Raw genomic sequence first — 17,222 nt, 5'->3', positions numbered from 1 at the left:
TCTTTAAAAAATTTTTCTCAAACAACTACTTCAACTTCTACTTCTACTTTCCAATTCAAAAACTTGAAAGAAAACTTACCAACCAATTAAAAAAAACTATTTTCTTGAATAGCCTTTAATATATTTAATAATATTTTATTATATTTCAACCCCTATAAAGGGGGGAACTAATTTTTCTTGATTTTGTTGTCGCTGCCGCACTGCAGGTGCCAGTTGATGTACTCGTTCTGCAGTTCATTGGTTAGTTCCGTGGTGAAGATCACAGCTTTGTCCTAAAAATAAATATAAAAAAATTAATTTAAAATTAAGAAATAGGTTTATAATTAAGAAAAAAGAACTCACATCAAAGTAGACATTGGGATGTCCTGGCTGGAACTCCCCGAAGATGGCAAACACATCCACGAACTTGCCATGAGCCCCGAACTTGTCCGACAGGGCGGAGAAGAGGTGCTTGATGGTCTCCTGCTCCACGGCGGTGGTGTCCGAGCGGATGAAGACGGCGTGGGGCAGCATCAGGTCCAGGTTGCAGGAGCGGTAGTCGGTGACAGGACGACGCTCGAACCGCTTGCAGATCAGCTGGGAGTCCTTGTGCTTCTCCAGCTCCGAGGCGGGCACTATTTCGACCTGGCTGTCGGGGGAGGAGCGGACGCGGCAGGTCTGGGCGCCCAGGAGGCGGTGCAGGAACACGGAGGAGAGGTGGGCACGTTCCGAGGATTCATCGAATTTTCTATAAAAAAAAAAAAAATAATATTTATTATTATTTTATATTTTTTATAAAATATTTTAGAAGCTTAAGTGCTTCTTATGAGAAGCGAGGAGGAGGGCACTGTTTTTAATATTTATTTTTATTATTTTAAATTTAAATTTATTATTTTTTATTTAATTTTTTAATTGTTACTTAAGTCCACTGTTTTTAATATTTATTTTTATTATTTTAAATTTAAATTTATTATTTTTTATTTAATTTTTTAATTGTTACTTAAGTCCTCACTATGAGAATCGAGGAGGAGGGCACTAATTTTTATTTATTATTTTTTCAATTAATTTGTATTATTTTTTTGTTTTTTTATTTTTAATTTAATTTTTTTATTTCATCACTTAAGTGCTCCCTATGAGAATCGAGGAGGAGGGCTTAGTTATTTATTTTTTTTAAACTAAAAATTAAAATAAAAATAAAATAAAAAATAATACTCACATGCCCGTCTTGAGGATATCGGCGCGTCCAACGCTAGGTGGCGCCACCGCCACCAGTATGTCCTGGGAGTCGAGCTGCTCATAGACCACCGGCTGGAGCTTCGACTTGCGGGCCTCCTCCCAGGTATCAGAGCCGATCACGACCAGGTCGGCCTCCTTCTTGGTGACCGCCAGGATGCAGTCCACCGACTGGACGCACTCCAGCTCCGGCCGGGCGTCCCGGGAGTAGGCGGCCTGATGCAGAGCCTGGCACTTGGCGTACTCGGCGTCGTTCTGGGCACAGAGTCGGATCTTCCGGATGGCGCTGCCGTCCCGCTCGATCACATCCTTGTAGCCGGCCCGCTCCAGATAGACCTTCGGATCGATGGCCGCGTCCTTGCTGTGGTAGACGGCGTTCGGCTGGATGAGGAGGTGGGCGGCGGCGTCCTTGTTCTGCGCCTGCAGCCCATTGCTGAAGAAGCGCTCCAGGCGGTGCTGCAGCTGGTCGAGCTTCTCCGGAGTCCTAACGGCCTGTTCGTTGGAGATGTAGCCCATCCAGGGGCGCTGGGCCCAGGAGCAGGCGGGTCCAGTAATGGGCTTGCGACTGCCATCCTCGCAGAGATACTCAAACTCCTCGGGATTACCCTCCGCGGGGGTATCCCCACCAGCCAGTCCGAAGTACTTCTTGATGAACTGAACCTTGGTGAAGGCCACCTCGCCCTTGCCCTTGTCCAGGCACCTAATGGCGCCGTCATACCCACTGAACTTGTCCGGATAGTTGCACTGTTCGGGCTTCTCGCAGAGGGCACAGAGATTCGCATACTTCTTCTTCAGGGAGTGATCCGTACTGGGGTGGGTGGAGTAGTTGCCGACCAAACAGGACTCGCTGAAGAACTCGGACAGTGCCTTGAGCTCCCGTTCCGTGGCGGAGATCTCCGGATCGCTGGAGACCTTCAGGACCTTGTTGTTCTTCAGCTTGGTGATGGGGATCCGGTAGCCGACATTCCGTCCGAAGCCAGTGTGGCAGGACTTGGCGCCGCGCAGCTGCTGGAGGGTCTGGATGGGGGAGGACTTCTTCACCAGGATAATGCCCTCATAACGGAAGGGGGCTGGGGAGGGGGGTTACCAGAGGATTAATATTTTATTGAGTTTTAATTTTTAATAATTACTAATTTAATTAATATTTTTTTAGATTTTTTAAAGGGAATTAAAAGTCAAAAAAAAGGGAAAAAATAATAAAAATACAAAAAGGACTTGAACTTTAGAGCTTCTATTTTTTGAAAAGGAAACTTTATAGGCCAGATTTTATATTTTCTTTTAAAACTAAGACTATTTAGGAATTAAAAAAAAAATAAAATTAAAAATAATTCCAACTCTAAACTTAAAAAAAAAATAAACTAAAAACTCACCATCCTTATCCTGCTGCGTGCGAATTTCGGAAATCACTCGAAAGTCCTCGTTCTTGCGATGATAGGCGATGTACATGTCCTCTGGCTCCGAGGCCAGGACATCGGCCTTCCTCTGCTCGATCAGCTCCAGGCAGTCCACCCGATCCCGTCCAGGGACACACTCCATCCGGATGCCAGCCTCCGAGGGATCGGCCAGCAGTTGTTGGCATTCTTTCAAGTAGATTTGCGGAACACACAAGCGATCTGAAAGAGATTAAATATTAAAATATTAGTATTAATAATAAAAATAAATATTAAAAAATTAAAACTATAACGTACAGGTAGGCTCTTCGGCCTGGGCCACCAGGAACAGGCCCGCCACCACCAGGGCCACCACCACTCCTAGAATCTCTCGCCGGGAACTCATCTCGCAGCAGACTAAGCTCGACTGGAGAACCGATAGCCGGCTGGGGAGCTTATATACCCGACCTGCTATCGCTCTGATTTGTTTGCTTTTCTTTATTTTCTTCAATCAGGAGAAAAAAAAAGAAAAAATTAAAGAATAAATAAAGTAATAAGTAAGTAATATATGTGTAGAAGTGGAATAATAGAGAAAGGTGCCGGAACCGGTTCTGGGCACTCCCTAGGATGGGCTATCCTCCGGGTCATCCAGAAACCGGTTGTCTCTATGGATCTGGAATATCTATGGATATATATCCACAAGACTATATATATATAACCATGATCTGCCCTAAGTTATAGACGATTTGAGTGACAAATTGTGGTTCTTAAAAGAAAAGATCCATCAAAGTCCGGGTTCTAATAATATTTTTTATAAAAACTTAATCAACTTTTATTGTTTGGAAATTATTTAAAAAATAAAGTAGATCCCCATCTGCAATTAATTGCTTTGGCTCTTGATCTTAATAATCATTTTAAAATATAATCTTTAAAATAGAATTAAAATATATAGAATATCAGGGGATTTTTTTTTTCTTCAAGGTGAGAGGGAATATTTTTTTTTACGAATTATTTTACCTTTTTTTTTAATTATTAAGTTAAGTAATCTTTCAGCCCTTTAACCCCTCTATTCTCTTAACCCTTTACCACAAAAACAGCTGAAAATTATTTTTTAATTGATTTTTTGATTTAAACAGATTTTTTTAAATCAGCTAATTGAATTTAAAATTGCAATTACAGCTTCTTGACAATAATTAAGCCATTTAAATATTTATTAGGGTAATTTGTAGTTTATTCCAGATAGTTTACCCCCTAATCCAGCAATCTAAAAAGGGGTTAAGTCTCAATTTCTCTCATTTGAAAAGTAAATTGAATTGAACTTCTTTTCAGCGTTTTTTTTTTGCACTTTTCTTGGAATCAAATAAATAAATAGTCATTTGTGGTTTAATACACTATTTTTAGGGGGTATAGCTATTTTTTAACAAGTGTTTAATAAATTTTAAATAAAGAAAATAATGGAAAATGAAAACAAAAAATTTTAAAAAAGAAAGAAAATATTTTTTTTTCATTTTTTCCATTTTTAAAATACAGATTAAATATTTAATTAGTAACTATTATTTATTAAATATTAAGAATTAAAGAAAATCATAATTTCGTAAATAATTTATGATAAATATAAAATAAAAAATAACCCCTTAAAAAATAAAAATAAAGAGTATCCCCCCTTCGATCTCTGGACTGCCCTTCTTGATAAAAAAAGATTTGTTTATTCCGGAGGTGAACCTGTTCCCCCCCTAGGGGATGCCTCCTCCCCGACAGAGTGCAGTCCCCCAGAGGGGGTGGGGCGGTAAAAAGGGGGTGTACCCACTGCAAGGGGATCCCCCCAGGCACTTGGCAACCGAATCCAAACTGATCTGTTTAAAATGCAAGGGGCGTGGTTGAATAACAAGTGGCTCTTCCAACAAATCCAATAAAATGCAAAAAATTAAAAGTCGTGGGTGTGGATCTCTGTTACCGTCTCTTTCTAAAAATCAGTATATTTTTTATGACATTTGAGTGGCGAGTTCATTTAGAAATTTTGTATGCAGTTCAGGGGTAGTCCGGCGAATCAACCCCGTCGGTTCAAGGTCACTTTGCCGGGATAACACTAATAGGCTGGGCTGGGGTTTTTTTGCACAGATTCTTATCAGCGACGGGGAAAAAATAAATCAGAGCAGAAAAAATATAATTAATTATTAAATAAATACTAAGAGCCACAAAAATGCAAATAAATAAAAAGAGCAACAGTTTAGAAAGCTTAAACTGCCTTTTGTTCTTAACAGAAATTTCAAAAAGCCCGCCTAACAGTATGTTATCAGCTTAACAGAGACTGAAACAAACTTATCTCTTCTGAAATTAAAAATATAACATATTTTAGTTATTAAATTATTATTGCATAACAATTAAATTAAAATATTATAAATATAAGAAATATAAACACTATTTTTAAAAATCCCGCCATCTAATACCATTCTGTTAACTTAACAGACCATTTTCCCCATATTTTCAAATATTCAAATTCACCACAGTATTTTTGCTGGTATTAACAGCCCGCGAGCACTGACCAACACTGATGTTGGCCGACTCACCAACACTGCACCGCGCGTGGTGAATTCAAGTGACACGTCAAACAGCCGGAGCGACAAAAAAGTGTAAAGTTGGTTTATAATTGGGAAATTGTAGAGGCAACGAGGAGGGGAACCGCGTCAGAGAATACCGCCACACCTACACCCACAGTCTGCAGCCAGAGCAGTCGCCATAGCAGTCACTAATCCGCCAGAGAACGCCAGAGAATCGGCCAGGAATCGGCAAGATGACGTCGCAAGTGCCGTGTTACACGATTATAAACTCCCCGGACCTGGACGTCCCCAATGAGATGCAACTGAAGCAGGACCTGGAGAAGGGCGACACCAACGTCAAGATCGAGACACTGAAGAAGGTGATCAAGTTGCTCCTCAATGGCGAACGGTATCCGGGCCTGATCATGACCATCATCCGGTTCGTACTGCCCGTCCAGAATCATACGATCAAGAAGCTGCTCCTCATCTTCTGGGAGATTGTGCCGAAGACCTCGGCGGATGGCAAGCTACTCCAGGAGATGATCCTCGTTTGCGATGCCTACCGGAAGGATCTCCAGCATCCGAATGAGTTTCTGCGCGGCTCCACTTTACGGTTCCTCTGCAAGCTGAAGGAGCCGGAGCTCTTGGAGCCCCTGATGCCCGCCATCCGGGCGTGTCTCGATCATCGCCACTCGTATGTCCGCCGGAACGCCGTCCTGGCCATATTCACGATCTACAAGAACTTCGACTGGCTGGTGCCGGACGGACCGGAGCTGATTGCCAACTTCCTGGACACCCAGCAGGACATGAGCTGCAAAAGGAATGCGTTTTTGATGCTCCTCCATGCGGATCAGGAGCGGGCCCTCAACTACCTGGCGTCGTGCATCGACCAGGTGCACACCTTCGGCGACATCCTCCAGCTGGTCATCGTCGAGCTGATCTACAAAGTGTGCCACGCCAATCCCGCCGAGCGGTCGCGCTTCATCCGCTGCATCTACAACCTCCTGAACTCCAGCTCCAACGCCGTCCGGTACGAGTCGGCTGGAACTCTCATCACCCTCTCCCTGGCGCCCACGGCCATCAAGGCGGCCGCCAGCTGCTACATCGAACTGGTGGTCAAGGAGAGCGACAACAACGTGAAACTGATCGTCCTGGACCGGCTGGTGGCCATGAAGGAGCACGAGGGCATGGAGAAGGTCATGCAGGACCTGGTCATGGACGTTCTCCGCGTCCTGGCCGCTCCCGACATCGAGGTACGTCGCAAGACCCTCGCCCTGGCCCTGGATCTGGTCTACTCCCGGAACATTGGCGAGATGGTGCTGGTCCTCAAGAAGGAGGTGGCCAAGACCCATAACGTGGAGCACGAGGATACTGGGAAGTACCGCCAGCTGCTGGTCCGCACCCTTCACACCTGTTCCATCAAGTTCCCCGACGTGGCCGCCAATGTCATCCCAGTCCTGGTGGACTTCTTGTCCGACACGAATGAGCTAGCCGCCGCTGATGTTCTGGTCTTCATCCGGGAGGCCATCCAAAAGTTCCCCGCCCTCCGGGCCCTCATCATCGAGCACCTGATCGAGGCCTTCCCTCAGATCAAGTCCTCGAAGATCCATCGGGCCGCCGTCTGGATCCTGGGCGAGTATGTGGAGGGACCGCAGATCCTCGAGGTGATTGCCGTCATCCAGCAGACGCTGGGCGAGGTGCCCATGGTGGAGGCGGAGCAGCGTCGCCTCGCAGGGGATCAGACGGAGGAGCAGCAGCAGCAGCAGCAGTCCCAGGGAGCCAGCGAGGGAGGAGCCACAGGATCTGGATCTGGCAGTGCCAGCACCAAGGTCACATCCGATGGCACCTATGCCACCCAGAGCGCCTACAGCTTGGCACCGTAAGTCTATGAGATTCTATTCCTTCTCCTCCATGACTCACCAATGTATCCTCCTCCTCTAGAGTGGCCAAGGCCGAGAAGCGTCCGCCACTGCGTCAGTACCTGATGGACGGGGACTTCTTCATTGGCGCCGCCTTGTCCGTCACCCTGACCAAGCTGGCCCTCCGCTACGCCGAGCTGGAGGCGGAGGCACGCGCCCAGAACCGTCTCACCACCCAGGTGATGCTCATCATGAGCTCCATCCTGCATTTGGGCAAGTCCGGCTTCCCCGCCAAGCCGATCACCAACGACGACACCGATCGCATCTTCGTCTGCCTCCGGACTCTGAGCGAGAGGACACCGGAGGCGGTGTCCGTCTTTACGCTGTTCTGTCGGGAAGCTCTCGGCAAGATGCTGGACGCCCAGGCCGATGAGGATCAGCGGGTGTTGAAGGAGAAGCAGAGGGCCGCCGCCAAGGTCCAGCCGGATGATCCGGTGTCCTTCGGTCAGTTGTCCAACGGCCGGGATAATCAGCTGGGCGAGAATGTGTTCGAGTCGAGTCTGAACCAGGCCCTGGCCGGGACCAAGAATGCCCAGATGAGCGACATCTCCTCGCCGAATAACAAGCTCAACAAGGTCACCCAGCTGACGGGCTTCTCCGATCCGGTCTATGCCGAGGCCTACGTGAATGTGAATCAGTATGACATCGTCCTGGACGTCCTCATCGTGAATCAGACCAGTAAGTGGGCCATATCTTTGTCCTTGATCCCTTAATCCTTATAGTTATGCCCTCTCCAGATGACACTCTGCAGAACTGCACCCTGGAACTGGCCACCTTGGGTGATCTGAAGCTGGTGGAGCGTCCGCATCCGGTGGTCCTTGCCCCCCACGACTTCTGCAACATCAAGGCCAATGTGAAGGTCTCCTCGACAGAGAATGGCATCATCTTTGGCAACATAGGTGGGTCCATCCCACTCCCATTACCTTCCAGATCTAATCCTTCTTGTAATCCAGTTTACGACACCGCCTTAAACACCAATGTCGTGGTCCTGAACACCATCCACATCGACATCATGGACTATATCATTCCGGCCAGTTGCACGGACACCGAATTCCGGCAGATGTGGCAGGACTTCGAGTGGGAGAACAAGGTGACCGTCAACACCAGCTTCACCGACCTGCACGAGTATCTCAGGCACCTCCTGAAGAGCACCAACATGAAGTGCCTTACGCCGGAGAAGGCGCTCTCCGGCCAGTGCGGTTTCATGGCCGCCAATATGTATGCCAAGTGGGTGTCCTTTAAGGGTTATCCTTTATCAGATTTTTAATCCTTAAAATCTCATTATTTAAGGTCCATTTTCGGGGAGAATGCCTTGGCCAATCTGAGCATCGAGAAGCCCGTAGATGATCCCGATTCCAAGGTCACAGGACACATCCGCATTCGAGCCAAGAGTCAGGTGGGGAAGAGGGAGTCCTTTGAGCTCCTAATCATGCCACTATTTACTCCTTTTTGTATCCTTTTCAGGGCATGGCCTTGAGTCTGGGCGATAAGATCAGTTCTTCGCAGAAGCAATCGGTGCAGGCGGCCTAGTGGATGTGGAACTCGAACGGGAATGGGAATGGGAATGGGATTATGATCTGGCCGTGGACGACCAGTCATCACCAGGAGAGACGCATCTAGACCGCATTCCGCATCAGAAATTCTTCAATTTAAACTCTAAACGTTACAACTTATGCCTAAAAATAAAAAAGAAAGAAAGAAAACAGAAAAATATATATATATTATACCTTAACCTCAAAATAATGGAAGTGGAGAGTGTATTCTTGTGGGTGCATGACTGGATTTATTCGGAATAGGGATATATATATATTATATAGATATTTGTCTAACAAACATGATGGGTTTAATGAGAAAACATGATAGATTCGTGAATATAATCATGATTAAACTGGATATATTCATGATAATCATGATTAAAGACGATTTATATATTCATATTCATTAATATATTCATGAATAATCAAGATATATCCACGAAATAATGGGTATATTCATGATAATCATGATTAAACACGATAGATATATTCATATTCATTGATATATTCAATAAAACATGATAGATTCAAGGAAGGAAGAAGATATATTCATGAATAAACAAGATATATCCACATATTCATGATTAAAAATGATAGATTTATGAACAACAAGATATATTCACAATAAGCAAGATAGAATCATGATTACATTTGAATATATTCACGATAAAAATTATTCAACATGATAGATTCATAATCAAGCATGATTAAATAAAATAAAATATAAATATAAATAAATAAGTTTAAATAAGATAAGATAGGTTTCATGATATACCTGGATAGATTCATGATTAAATATAATTGAATTCATTCATAGATTCATGAACCAACTAGATATATTCACGAAAAACAAGATATACTCATGATTAAACACAATCGATTGTCGAATATCAAGATATTCATAATGGAACATGATTAAACTCGATAGGATCATGATTTAACTTAATTTATTCACTCTAGACACTATAGAGTCATGATCAAAAATGATAAAATATTATATATTCATGATTAAGATGATAGAATCATGATTAAACTTCCATATATTCATGATTATCATGATTAAACACGGTAGATACATGAATAAAGTGATATATTCATGAATAAAGTGATATATTCATGATAAAACATGACTAAATACGATAGAATCATGATTTAACATGGATTCACATTATATACTCATGATTAAACAAGATAGATTCATGAATAAAATATGATTTAAACATACCGTGTTTCGAATCATGATCAAACAAGAAGGCTTGTTCATGATGAAGAACAAGGGGAGGATGATATAACAGCATAGATTTATGAATAAAATGATAGGTTTCATGAATAAACAAAATTAACCCCAAATAATAAAACTGCAAAGTGTATTTTTATGGGTGCATGCCTGGATTTATTCGGAATATTGTAGTATATATATGATACATATATTTGTCTAACAATTATGGCTATTTTTGTAGAGTACACGTGATAGGTTTCATGATGAAACATAATAGATTCATGAATAAACACGATCGAATTATGAATAGCAAGATATATTCATGATAAAACATTATTTACCAAAATAGACATGGCTCATGATAAAACTGAATAAGTTAAAAAAAAAGAAAAATAATATATTCTGGAAGAAATACGATAGAATCATGGTTGAACCGGATTTATTCATGATAATCTTGATTAAATGAATAAAATGATATATTCATGATTAATAGAATCATGAGAAGCAAGTAACGTTCAAAGTAACGCATAAAACAGTATAGATTCATGAATCAAAAAATATATTCACGATAAAAAATTAAGAATCATGATGAAACTTGATATATTCATGATGAAAAATGATAAAATACGATTGAATCATGATTAATCTTGATTAAAAATTATAGATTCATGATCAGACCAGATAGGCTGGCTCATGACACTATTGCTTCTATTGTTGTAGAGTACACTTGATGGATTCATGGATTCATGGTCACAAAACAAGATAGTTTAATGAATAAACATGATAGACTCATGAATACAAGATAAATTCATGATCAAACTGAATATATTCATGATAAAACATGATATCATAGTTAAACACGATAGAAATATGAATTCATGAATAAAAAGATATAGTCCTGATGGAACATGACTAAACTCGATAGTATTATGATAGATTCATGAATAACAAGATATATTCATGATTAAACGCGATAAATTCATGCTGAAACATGTCAGACACACGACGGAAGTGGCTTTTAAAATCATCTCTAGACCTGGAGCATGGGGCGCTTCTCCTTGCCCTGGAGGTTGCCATTGGTGGTGGCATATCCGGTGCCGCCCTAGAAATACCAAGACTCATTATAGTGACCTCCATGGACCCAGATCTCCTCCCCCCCCGCTACTCACCCTCTGGAGCGGAATAATGTCCTTCTCCTTGAGCTTCCTATCGGTGAGCGGGTGAATCATGTCCTTGCGTATCAGTCGCTCCACACACTCCATGGTCACCACATCGCCCCTAAAAAGAAGATCATTAGAACCACATAGACTTGGACCAGACCAATCCCGGCCAGAACTCACGTGGGTCGGAGGACGGCGCAGGGCACGGCATTGCTGAGGACATCGTGGGTGATGGGGCACATGTAGCGGGCCTCCTTGGCGATGAGCGACTTCTTGGTGTCCCCATCCCGCAGCAGGGTGAACTTCACGTCGATCAGATCCTTGACGCGCAGGGGCTGCTGGGAAACTGGACAGTAGATGGTGGCATCCGGCTTCTGGGCCTTGGCCACACCGGCATTGGGGCACTCGGAGGGCAGCCAGAAGCTGGGCAGCTTCTTCTCATGGCCATTGGTCATGTTGGAAATGGAGGAGGACGATGGTGTGGAGGTGGCGGATGTGGATGTGGATGCAGAGGAACTGGCGGCACTCGAGGTGGAGGGCTGGAGATCGGAGCGATGGGCCGGAGTCATGGCCGGCTTCTCGCCATTCACGAACTTCTCCATGCGGGCCTCCTGCTTCTTGTTGGCCTCCACACTGACCTCGTCCTCCTCGGCCTTGCGGAGGCGCTCGTACTCCTTCAGCCGCCGGCTGTACTCGTTCTTCTTGGTGACGATGTACTGCAGGATGGCCTCCTTGTCGAACAGGTAGCCGTCCTTGGTGATGACCGGCCGCCGGCACGGCTGCAGCGTCAGGGAGCAGCAGTCGAAGGACTTCACCGAGTCCTTCCCCAGCCTCTGGGCATTCGTCCCGTATCCGGACTCCGCCGCATCCCGCTTCTTCTCGTTGTACGTGTAGACGGCTCCGGCCGTACAGTTCCTGGCGTGGCGAGTCATTCTCCGGCTTCTATTTCTTGGTTTTCTCCTTTTATTTTTTGATTCACAAACAACAGCAACGCGACAGATGTTTACGTTTCAGAGTGTTCTAGTGTGACCAGCGCGCGAAAACGTGGTGTTTCGTTAAGGGCCACACTAGAATGCGCACTTTTTAAAAATGCATTTAGGGAATTTTATTTTTTTTTTGAATCTATTAGATAGATAATGGTTCCACGAGATTATTTTATCATATTTTTAATTCTTGAATGGTAATTTTTTAAGATTCATCTTCAGTATTTGAATTTTTTAGCTCCCATTTAACAAAGGATTTTTTGAAAAATTTTAAAAAATATTTCGTCCTGGGGTTTTGATGCAGAATGATGGGGAATGGATCCCCGAGTCCAAAAAGGTACTCCGCTTGAGAATCGGGTGAGAATTGCCGGAGATATGGTCTTTGCGGCGCTCAAAGTGCCATTCCCGGTGTTTTTGAAGGGGACCCCCTGGAAATTTTTTGAAAAAATTTAAAAAATATTTCGTCCTGGGGTTTTGATGCAGAATGATGGGAAATGGATCCCCGAGTCCAAAAAGGTACTCCGCTTGAGAATCCGGTGAGAATTGCCGGAGATATGGTGTTTGCGGCGCTCAAAGTGCCATTCCCGTTGTTTTTGAAGGGGACCCCCTGGAAATTTTTTGAAAAAATTTAAAAAATATTTCGTCCTGGGGTTTTGATGCAGAATGATGGGAAATGGATTCCCGAGTCCAAAAAGGTACTCCGCTTGAGAATCGGGTGAGAATTGCCGGAGATACGGTGTTTGCGGCGCTCAAAGTGCCATTCCCGTTGTTTTTGAAGGGGACCCCCTGGAAATTTTTTGAAAAAATTTAAAAAATATTTTGTCCTGGGGTTTTGATGCAGAATGATGGGAAATGGATCCCCGAGTTCAAAAAGGTACTCCGCTTGAGAATCCGCTGAGAATTGCCGGAGATATGGCTTTTGCGGCGCTCAAAGTGCCATTCCCGGTGTTTTTGAAGGGGACCCCCTGGAAATTTTTTGAAAAAATTTAAAAAATATTTCGTCCTGGGGTTTTGATGCAGAATGATGGGAAATGGATCCCCGAGTCCAAAAAGGTACTCCGCTTGAGAATCGGGTGAGAATTGCCGGAGATATGGTGTTTGCGGCGCTCAAAGTGCCATTCCCGTTGTTTTTGAAGGGGACCCCCTGGAAATTTTTTGAAAAAATTTAAAAAATATTTCGTCCTGGGGTTTTGATGCAGAATGATGGGAAATGGATCCCCGAGTCCAAAAAGGTACTCCGCTTGAGAATCGGGTGAGAATTGCCGGAGATATGGTGTTTGCGGCGCTCAAAGTGCCATTCCCGTTGTTTTTGAAGGGGACCCCCTGGAAATTTTTTGAAAAAATTTAAAAAATATTTCGTCCTGGGGTTTTGATGCAGAATGATGGGAAATGGATCCCCGAGTCCAAAAAGGTACTCCGCTTGAGAATCCGGTGAGAATTGCCGGAGATATGGTGTTTGCGGCGCTCAAAGTGCCATTCCCGGTGTTTTTGAAGGGGACCCCCTGGAAATTTTTTGAAAAAATTTAAAAAATATTTCGTCCTGGGGTTTTGATGCAGAATGATGGGAAATGGATCCCCGAGTCCAAAAAGGTACTCCGCTTGAGAATCGGGTGAGAATTGCCGGAGATATGGCTTTCGGAGCGCTCAAAGTGCCATTCCCGGTGTTTTTGAAGGGGACCCCCTGGAAATTTTTTGAAAAAATTTAAAAAATATTTCGTCCTGGGGTTTTGATGCAGAATGGTGGGGAATGGATCCCCAAGTCCAAAAAGGCACTCCGGTTGAGAATCGGGTGATTCTTTAGCGGGTTCTTTATGTGAGTTGTTTATAAATATACAAAATATAAATATACAAAATATGAATGTATAAAATATTAAAATTTGAAATATAAGGTTACAGGTCTTTAAAAATAAAAAGTCCAATCTAGCAATCCTTGATCCAATCCGAGTGGTCCATGAAACCGAACGTCCTGTCAGAAATCCCCATATCCGAACCGCTTTCGTCTAAAGTTCTCATTCTATACAACGAGGCGGACGAAGCCAGTACTATAAAACTGAGAGCAACCGACAAAATTGAAAATATTTCGATATTTTTTTGTTTTCATTAATTTTTGGATATTTGTTTTTCTACCAAATTGCTAAAATTATTATACTTTTGAGAAAAACAATATGACACGAGCCATTCCCCCCAAGAAGCACATCCGTACGCAGTGTCGGCGGTCGTTCAGGAGGACCAGGAAACCCAACCAGGCCACCAGCACTGTCTCCAGAGCTAACAACACCTTCCTGTTGAGCCGCATCCGGGACGAGATAGTCCAGTTGCTCGTGGAACTCGTCCGGGACTCGTCCTTGGTATCTAGCAAGGAGATCTAAAGGACATCCAATACTTGACAGGTACATCGCAAATTCTATTCAGAAGATGTATACTATCCTGCTAGTCCTGGCGCGTTTAAACCAGGAGAGAATAAAAGGAGTCTAGGACCTTCCGGGGAAAGAATAAACGAAATTAACATAAACATTGAAAGTAATTTTATTTTGATTTTTAGAATTTTCCTCAAGTAGCCTTTATGAGAATTGTGGAGAAGGGCGCTTTTATTTATTTAAAAAATAAAAACTAGATGGGAATTATTATATTTATAGATAGGAATCTGAAGGATAGTGACAAAGAAATAATTTTATTCAGAGGCCTTCAAATAAGAAAAATATATAGATTTTTACTTTTTAAATAAATTTTCCAGCCTTTATGCCTTTATGAGAAGCGAGGAGAAGGGAGTTATTCTTTTAATAAATAATAGAGGTATTTTTATAGTATAGATAGATATTCCTCTCAAAAAACTGATGAATAGTGATCTTTTCGGAATACTTTAGATGTAAAAAATATTATTCTTTTTATTTTTAAAATTTTTTTAGGAAAAATCTGAAGAGAATCGTGAAGAAGGGCGCTATTATTTTAATAAATAATATATAAATGATATAATTACTATAGATACGTATTATAAATCCGCTCAATAATCAGAAGAATGGTGAAAAGATATAGTTCATTCCAGAGGACTTAAAATTTACAAGAAAATATATATTTTTATTTTTTTTTAATACTTATTAAGTAGCCCTTATGAGAAGCGAGGAGGAGGGCTCTATTATTTAAATTAATTTTAATTTATTTATATGTTTTTTTTTAAATATAAAAATAAATTTTCAAAATATTCGTGAAGAAAAAAATAGTGTGACCATTTGCCCACGGTCTTAGACGTATTTCTTGGCGCGCTGTCAACGGTCACACTGCTGGCGGTGGTTTGTTTTAATTTTAGTTAGTTGCTTGTTTTAAAAGACAGCCGCCCGAGGGCCTCCCCGACCACCGACTCCCCGGAGCTACCGATGGACTACCAATACTACGACGAGGAGAGCGACTACATCGACGTGGACGATGCGGACGAGGACGTGGACATGGAAGACGACGACCCATCACCCTTCCGGCAGAGGGAGGAGGACTACTACGCGGAGGATGGGATCCAGCTGCCAGATGGCTACCTGGAGAGCCTGCGCTCCTGTGCCCAGCCCTCCCTCCTGCAGGTCGTCCAGTATGTGGCTCCCATGCTGATGGTCTGTCTGGGCTGTCGCATCCTCTGCTCCGTTCATGCTGCCAGGAGGAAGCTACAGCCCGGCGAGGCCACCTCCTCGGGCAGCAGCTCCATCCCCCTCCACTTGATCCACCTGGCCAGTGGCCTGATGCTCCTGTACTTAATTTCAAGCCATAGACTTGGCCTCATCCTGCTGCTCTCGGGCGTGGGCTATGTCCTGCTCCAGCTGGTCCGCCTGGGCAGGCGGGGAGCCGCCATCCTGGCCTGTGTGACCATCGGGAGTCAGTTCATCTACGAGCTGCTCATCTGGCGGCAGAGGAGCGACTGGTCGCAGCTCCGAGGCATCCAAATGGTGGTCAACATGAAGCTGATCTCGCTGGGATTCGATCTCACCGATCTCGGAGCGACCAAGTCCAGGAGCATTCGAGTTCCCAATCCTCTGGTCTACTTGGGATACATCTATTCTCCGGCCACCTGCTGCCTCGGGCCGTGGGTCAGTTTCGCCACCTACCTGGACAGTCTGGTGCCCAGGAGTCGATGGGTGGTGACCCTCCGCCGGCTGATTCCCAACCTGGTGCTCTGCGTCATCGCCCTGGTGGTCTCCAACTGCATAGCCCCGTTCCTGGGCGAGGTGTTCGCCACCATGTCGCACTTCCTGGGCATGTACTTCGAGGCGATGAGCGTCCGGAGCAGCCACTACTTTGTCAGCTTCATAGTCCAGGCCCTCCTGGTGGCCTGCGACCAGGGCACGGAGAACGAGTCGCCACTAATGGGGCCACTGGTCACCCAGCCGTGGCGCATCGAATGGCCCAGATCCATCAGTTCCCTGGTGCGGAGCTGGAACGTTCCCATGCACGAGTGGCTGAAGCGGTACGTCTATGGGCCGTGGAAGCAGGAGGGCGGCTCCTCCAAGGCACGCACCATCCTGGCCGTGCTCTGTACTTATCTGGTGTCCAGCCTGCTGCACGGCATGGATCTCCGCATCTACCTGGTGCTCATCTCACTGGCCATCTTCGGCGAGGGGGAAGTCCTCCTGAGGCGTCATCTGTCCAGTGTCCTGGACGCCTGCTTGTCGGCGAATCGCTGCCAGGGAAGGGATCGGTGTCGCTACACAAACTGTCCCTCGAAGAGGAACTGGCTCTCCTTCCGATCCTTCCTCATTCGGCTGGCCAATCTGGGCTTCACCGTCCTGACCATCTTCCATCTGGCGTACTTGGGCGTGGTGCTGTTGGGCGAGTCCTTGGAGTCCGGTGAGGGGAATGAGTCCTTCCTGGATCACTGGCAGCGGGCAGGATATCTCAGTCACTACATCGGCGTGGGCACCTTCGTCCTCTACCTCTTCATCTCGTGAAGAGCCCCGCCAGCGATCTCCGGAGGCATCTCGAATCGAAATCTCCACCACATGACTGATCTACTTGTAGTCGTAGCCTGTAATTGGTATTCGCTTCCTGCTTTTCTACTTTTGTATCTTTGTATCTTTGTATCTCGTATCTCGTAGTTGGTGTATCTAGTGTGCTTGTGCTTAAAAATTAAACGATTCTGTGAAACGGATATGCTTTTTACGAGAATTTTTTCTAAAAGGGGATATGGTTTTAAAAATGCCAGAGGTTGGAGTTTGTTTTTGAAAGCGAAAGAGATGGCAAGTCTTGGCTTAGAAAGAAATGGCAATAGGAAGTATATTTTAAGAGGAATATATTCATTACTATATCTTTT

General features: G+C 44.4%; 4 protein-coding genes across 4 annotated transcripts; 2 read left to right on the top strand and 2 right to left on the bottom strand.

The window, feature by feature from the left end:
- Positions 1-99: 99 nt before the first annotated feature.
- On the bottom strand, positions 100-3,054 carry LOC6505096 (transferrin). The gene is made up of 5 exons (XM_001965437.4): positions 2,901-3,054; positions 2,583-2,825; positions 1,196-2,282; positions 343-727; positions 100-272 (listed from the first exon to the last, which is right to left on the bottom strand). The coding sequence occupies exons 1-5, from the start codon at positions 2,986-2,988 to the stop codon at positions 168-170; spliced, it is 1,908 nt and encodes a 635-aa protein (XP_001965473.1). The 5' UTR covers positions 2,989-3,054; the 3' UTR covers positions 100-167.
- A 2,079-nt stretch (positions 3,055-5,133) lies between these two features.
- LOC6505170 (coatomer subunit beta) lies at positions 5,134-8,781 on the top strand. The gene is made up of 6 exons (XM_001965438.4): positions 5,134-6,998; positions 7,061-7,716; positions 7,776-7,937; positions 7,992-8,265; positions 8,329-8,434; positions 8,503-8,781. The coding sequence occupies exons 1-6, from the start codon at positions 5,374-5,376 to the stop codon at positions 8,566-8,568; spliced, it is 2,889 nt and encodes a 962-aa protein (XP_001965474.1). The 5' UTR covers positions 5,134-5,373; the 3' UTR covers positions 8,569-8,781.
- Positions 8,782-9,939: 1,158 nt separating this feature from the next.
- On the bottom strand, positions 9,940-12,014 carry LOC6505095 (nitric oxide synthase-interacting protein homolog). The gene is made up of 3 exons (XM_001965439.3): positions 11,133-12,014; positions 10,962-11,070; positions 9,940-10,894 (listed from the first exon to the last, which is right to left on the bottom strand). Exons 1-3 carry the CDS (start codon positions 11,882-11,884, stop codon positions 10,823-10,825), a joined length of 933 nt encoding a protein of 310 aa, XP_001965475.2. The 5' UTR covers positions 11,885-12,014; the 3' UTR covers positions 9,940-10,822.
- A 3,149-nt stretch (positions 12,015-15,163) lies between these two features.
- LOC6505172 (protein-serine O-palmitoleoyltransferase porcupine) lies at positions 15,164-17,060 on the top strand. Its single transcript, XM_001965441.4, has one exon. The coding sequence runs from the start codon at positions 15,307-15,309 to the stop codon at positions 16,858-16,860; it is 1,554 nt and encodes a 517-aa protein (XP_001965477.1). The 5' UTR covers positions 15,164-15,306; the 3' UTR covers positions 16,861-17,060.
- The last annotated feature ends 162 nt before the right edge of the window (positions 17,061-17,222 follow it).

The sequence above is a fragment of the Drosophila ananassae genome, chromosome XR (assembly GCF_017639315.1).
Source record: "Drosophila ananassae strain 14024-0371.13 chromosome XR, ASM1763931v2, whole genome shotgun sequence".
Taxonomy (NCBI): Eukaryota; Metazoa; Arthropoda; class Insecta; order Diptera; family Drosophilidae; genus Drosophila; species Drosophila ananassae.
The sequence above is the reverse complement of the archived record's forward strand: the minus strand, read 5'-3'. Positions and strand labels throughout refer to the sequence as shown.

Coding starts and splice junctions, on each gene's coding strand:
- LOC6505095 (XM_001965439.3), bottom strand. CDS start 11,884: ATGACTCGCCACGCCAGGAACTGTACGGCCGGAGCCGTCTACACGTAC. Junction 11,071..11,132: donor TGCGCCGTCCTCCGACCCAC/GTGAGTTCTGGC, acceptor TCTTCTTTTTAG/GGGCGATGTGGTGACCATGG. Junction 10,895..10,961: donor ACATTATTCCGCTCCAGAGG/GTGAGTAGCGGG, acceptor TGGTATTTCTAG/GGCGGCACCGGATATGCCAC.
- LOC6505096 (XM_001965437.4), bottom strand. CDS start 2,988: ATGAGTTCCCGGCGAGAGATTCTAGGAGTGGTGGTGGCCCTGGTGGTG. Junction 2,826..2,900: donor CCAGGCCGAAGAGCCTACCT/GTACGTTATAGT, acceptor AATCTCTTTCAG/ATCGCTTGTGTGTTCCGCAA. Junction 2,283..2,582: donor CACGCAGCAGGATAAGGATG/GTGAGTTTTTAG, acceptor CCCCCTCCCCAG/CCCCCTTCCGTTATGAGGGC.
- LOC6505172 (XM_001965441.4), top strand. CDS start 15,307: ATGGACTACCAATACTACGACGAGGAGAGCGACTACATCGACGTGGAC.
- LOC6505170 (XM_001965438.4), top strand. CDS start 5,374: ATGACGTCGCAAGTGCCGTGTTACACGATTATAAACTCCCCGGACCTG. Junction 7,938..7,991: donor CATCATCTTTGGCAACATAG/GTGGGTCCATCC, acceptor CTTGTAATCCAG/TTTACGACACCGCCTTAAAC. Junction 8,266..8,328: donor GCCGCCAATATGTATGCCAA/GTGGGTGTCCTT, acceptor TCATTATTTAAG/GTCCATTTTCGGGGAGAATG.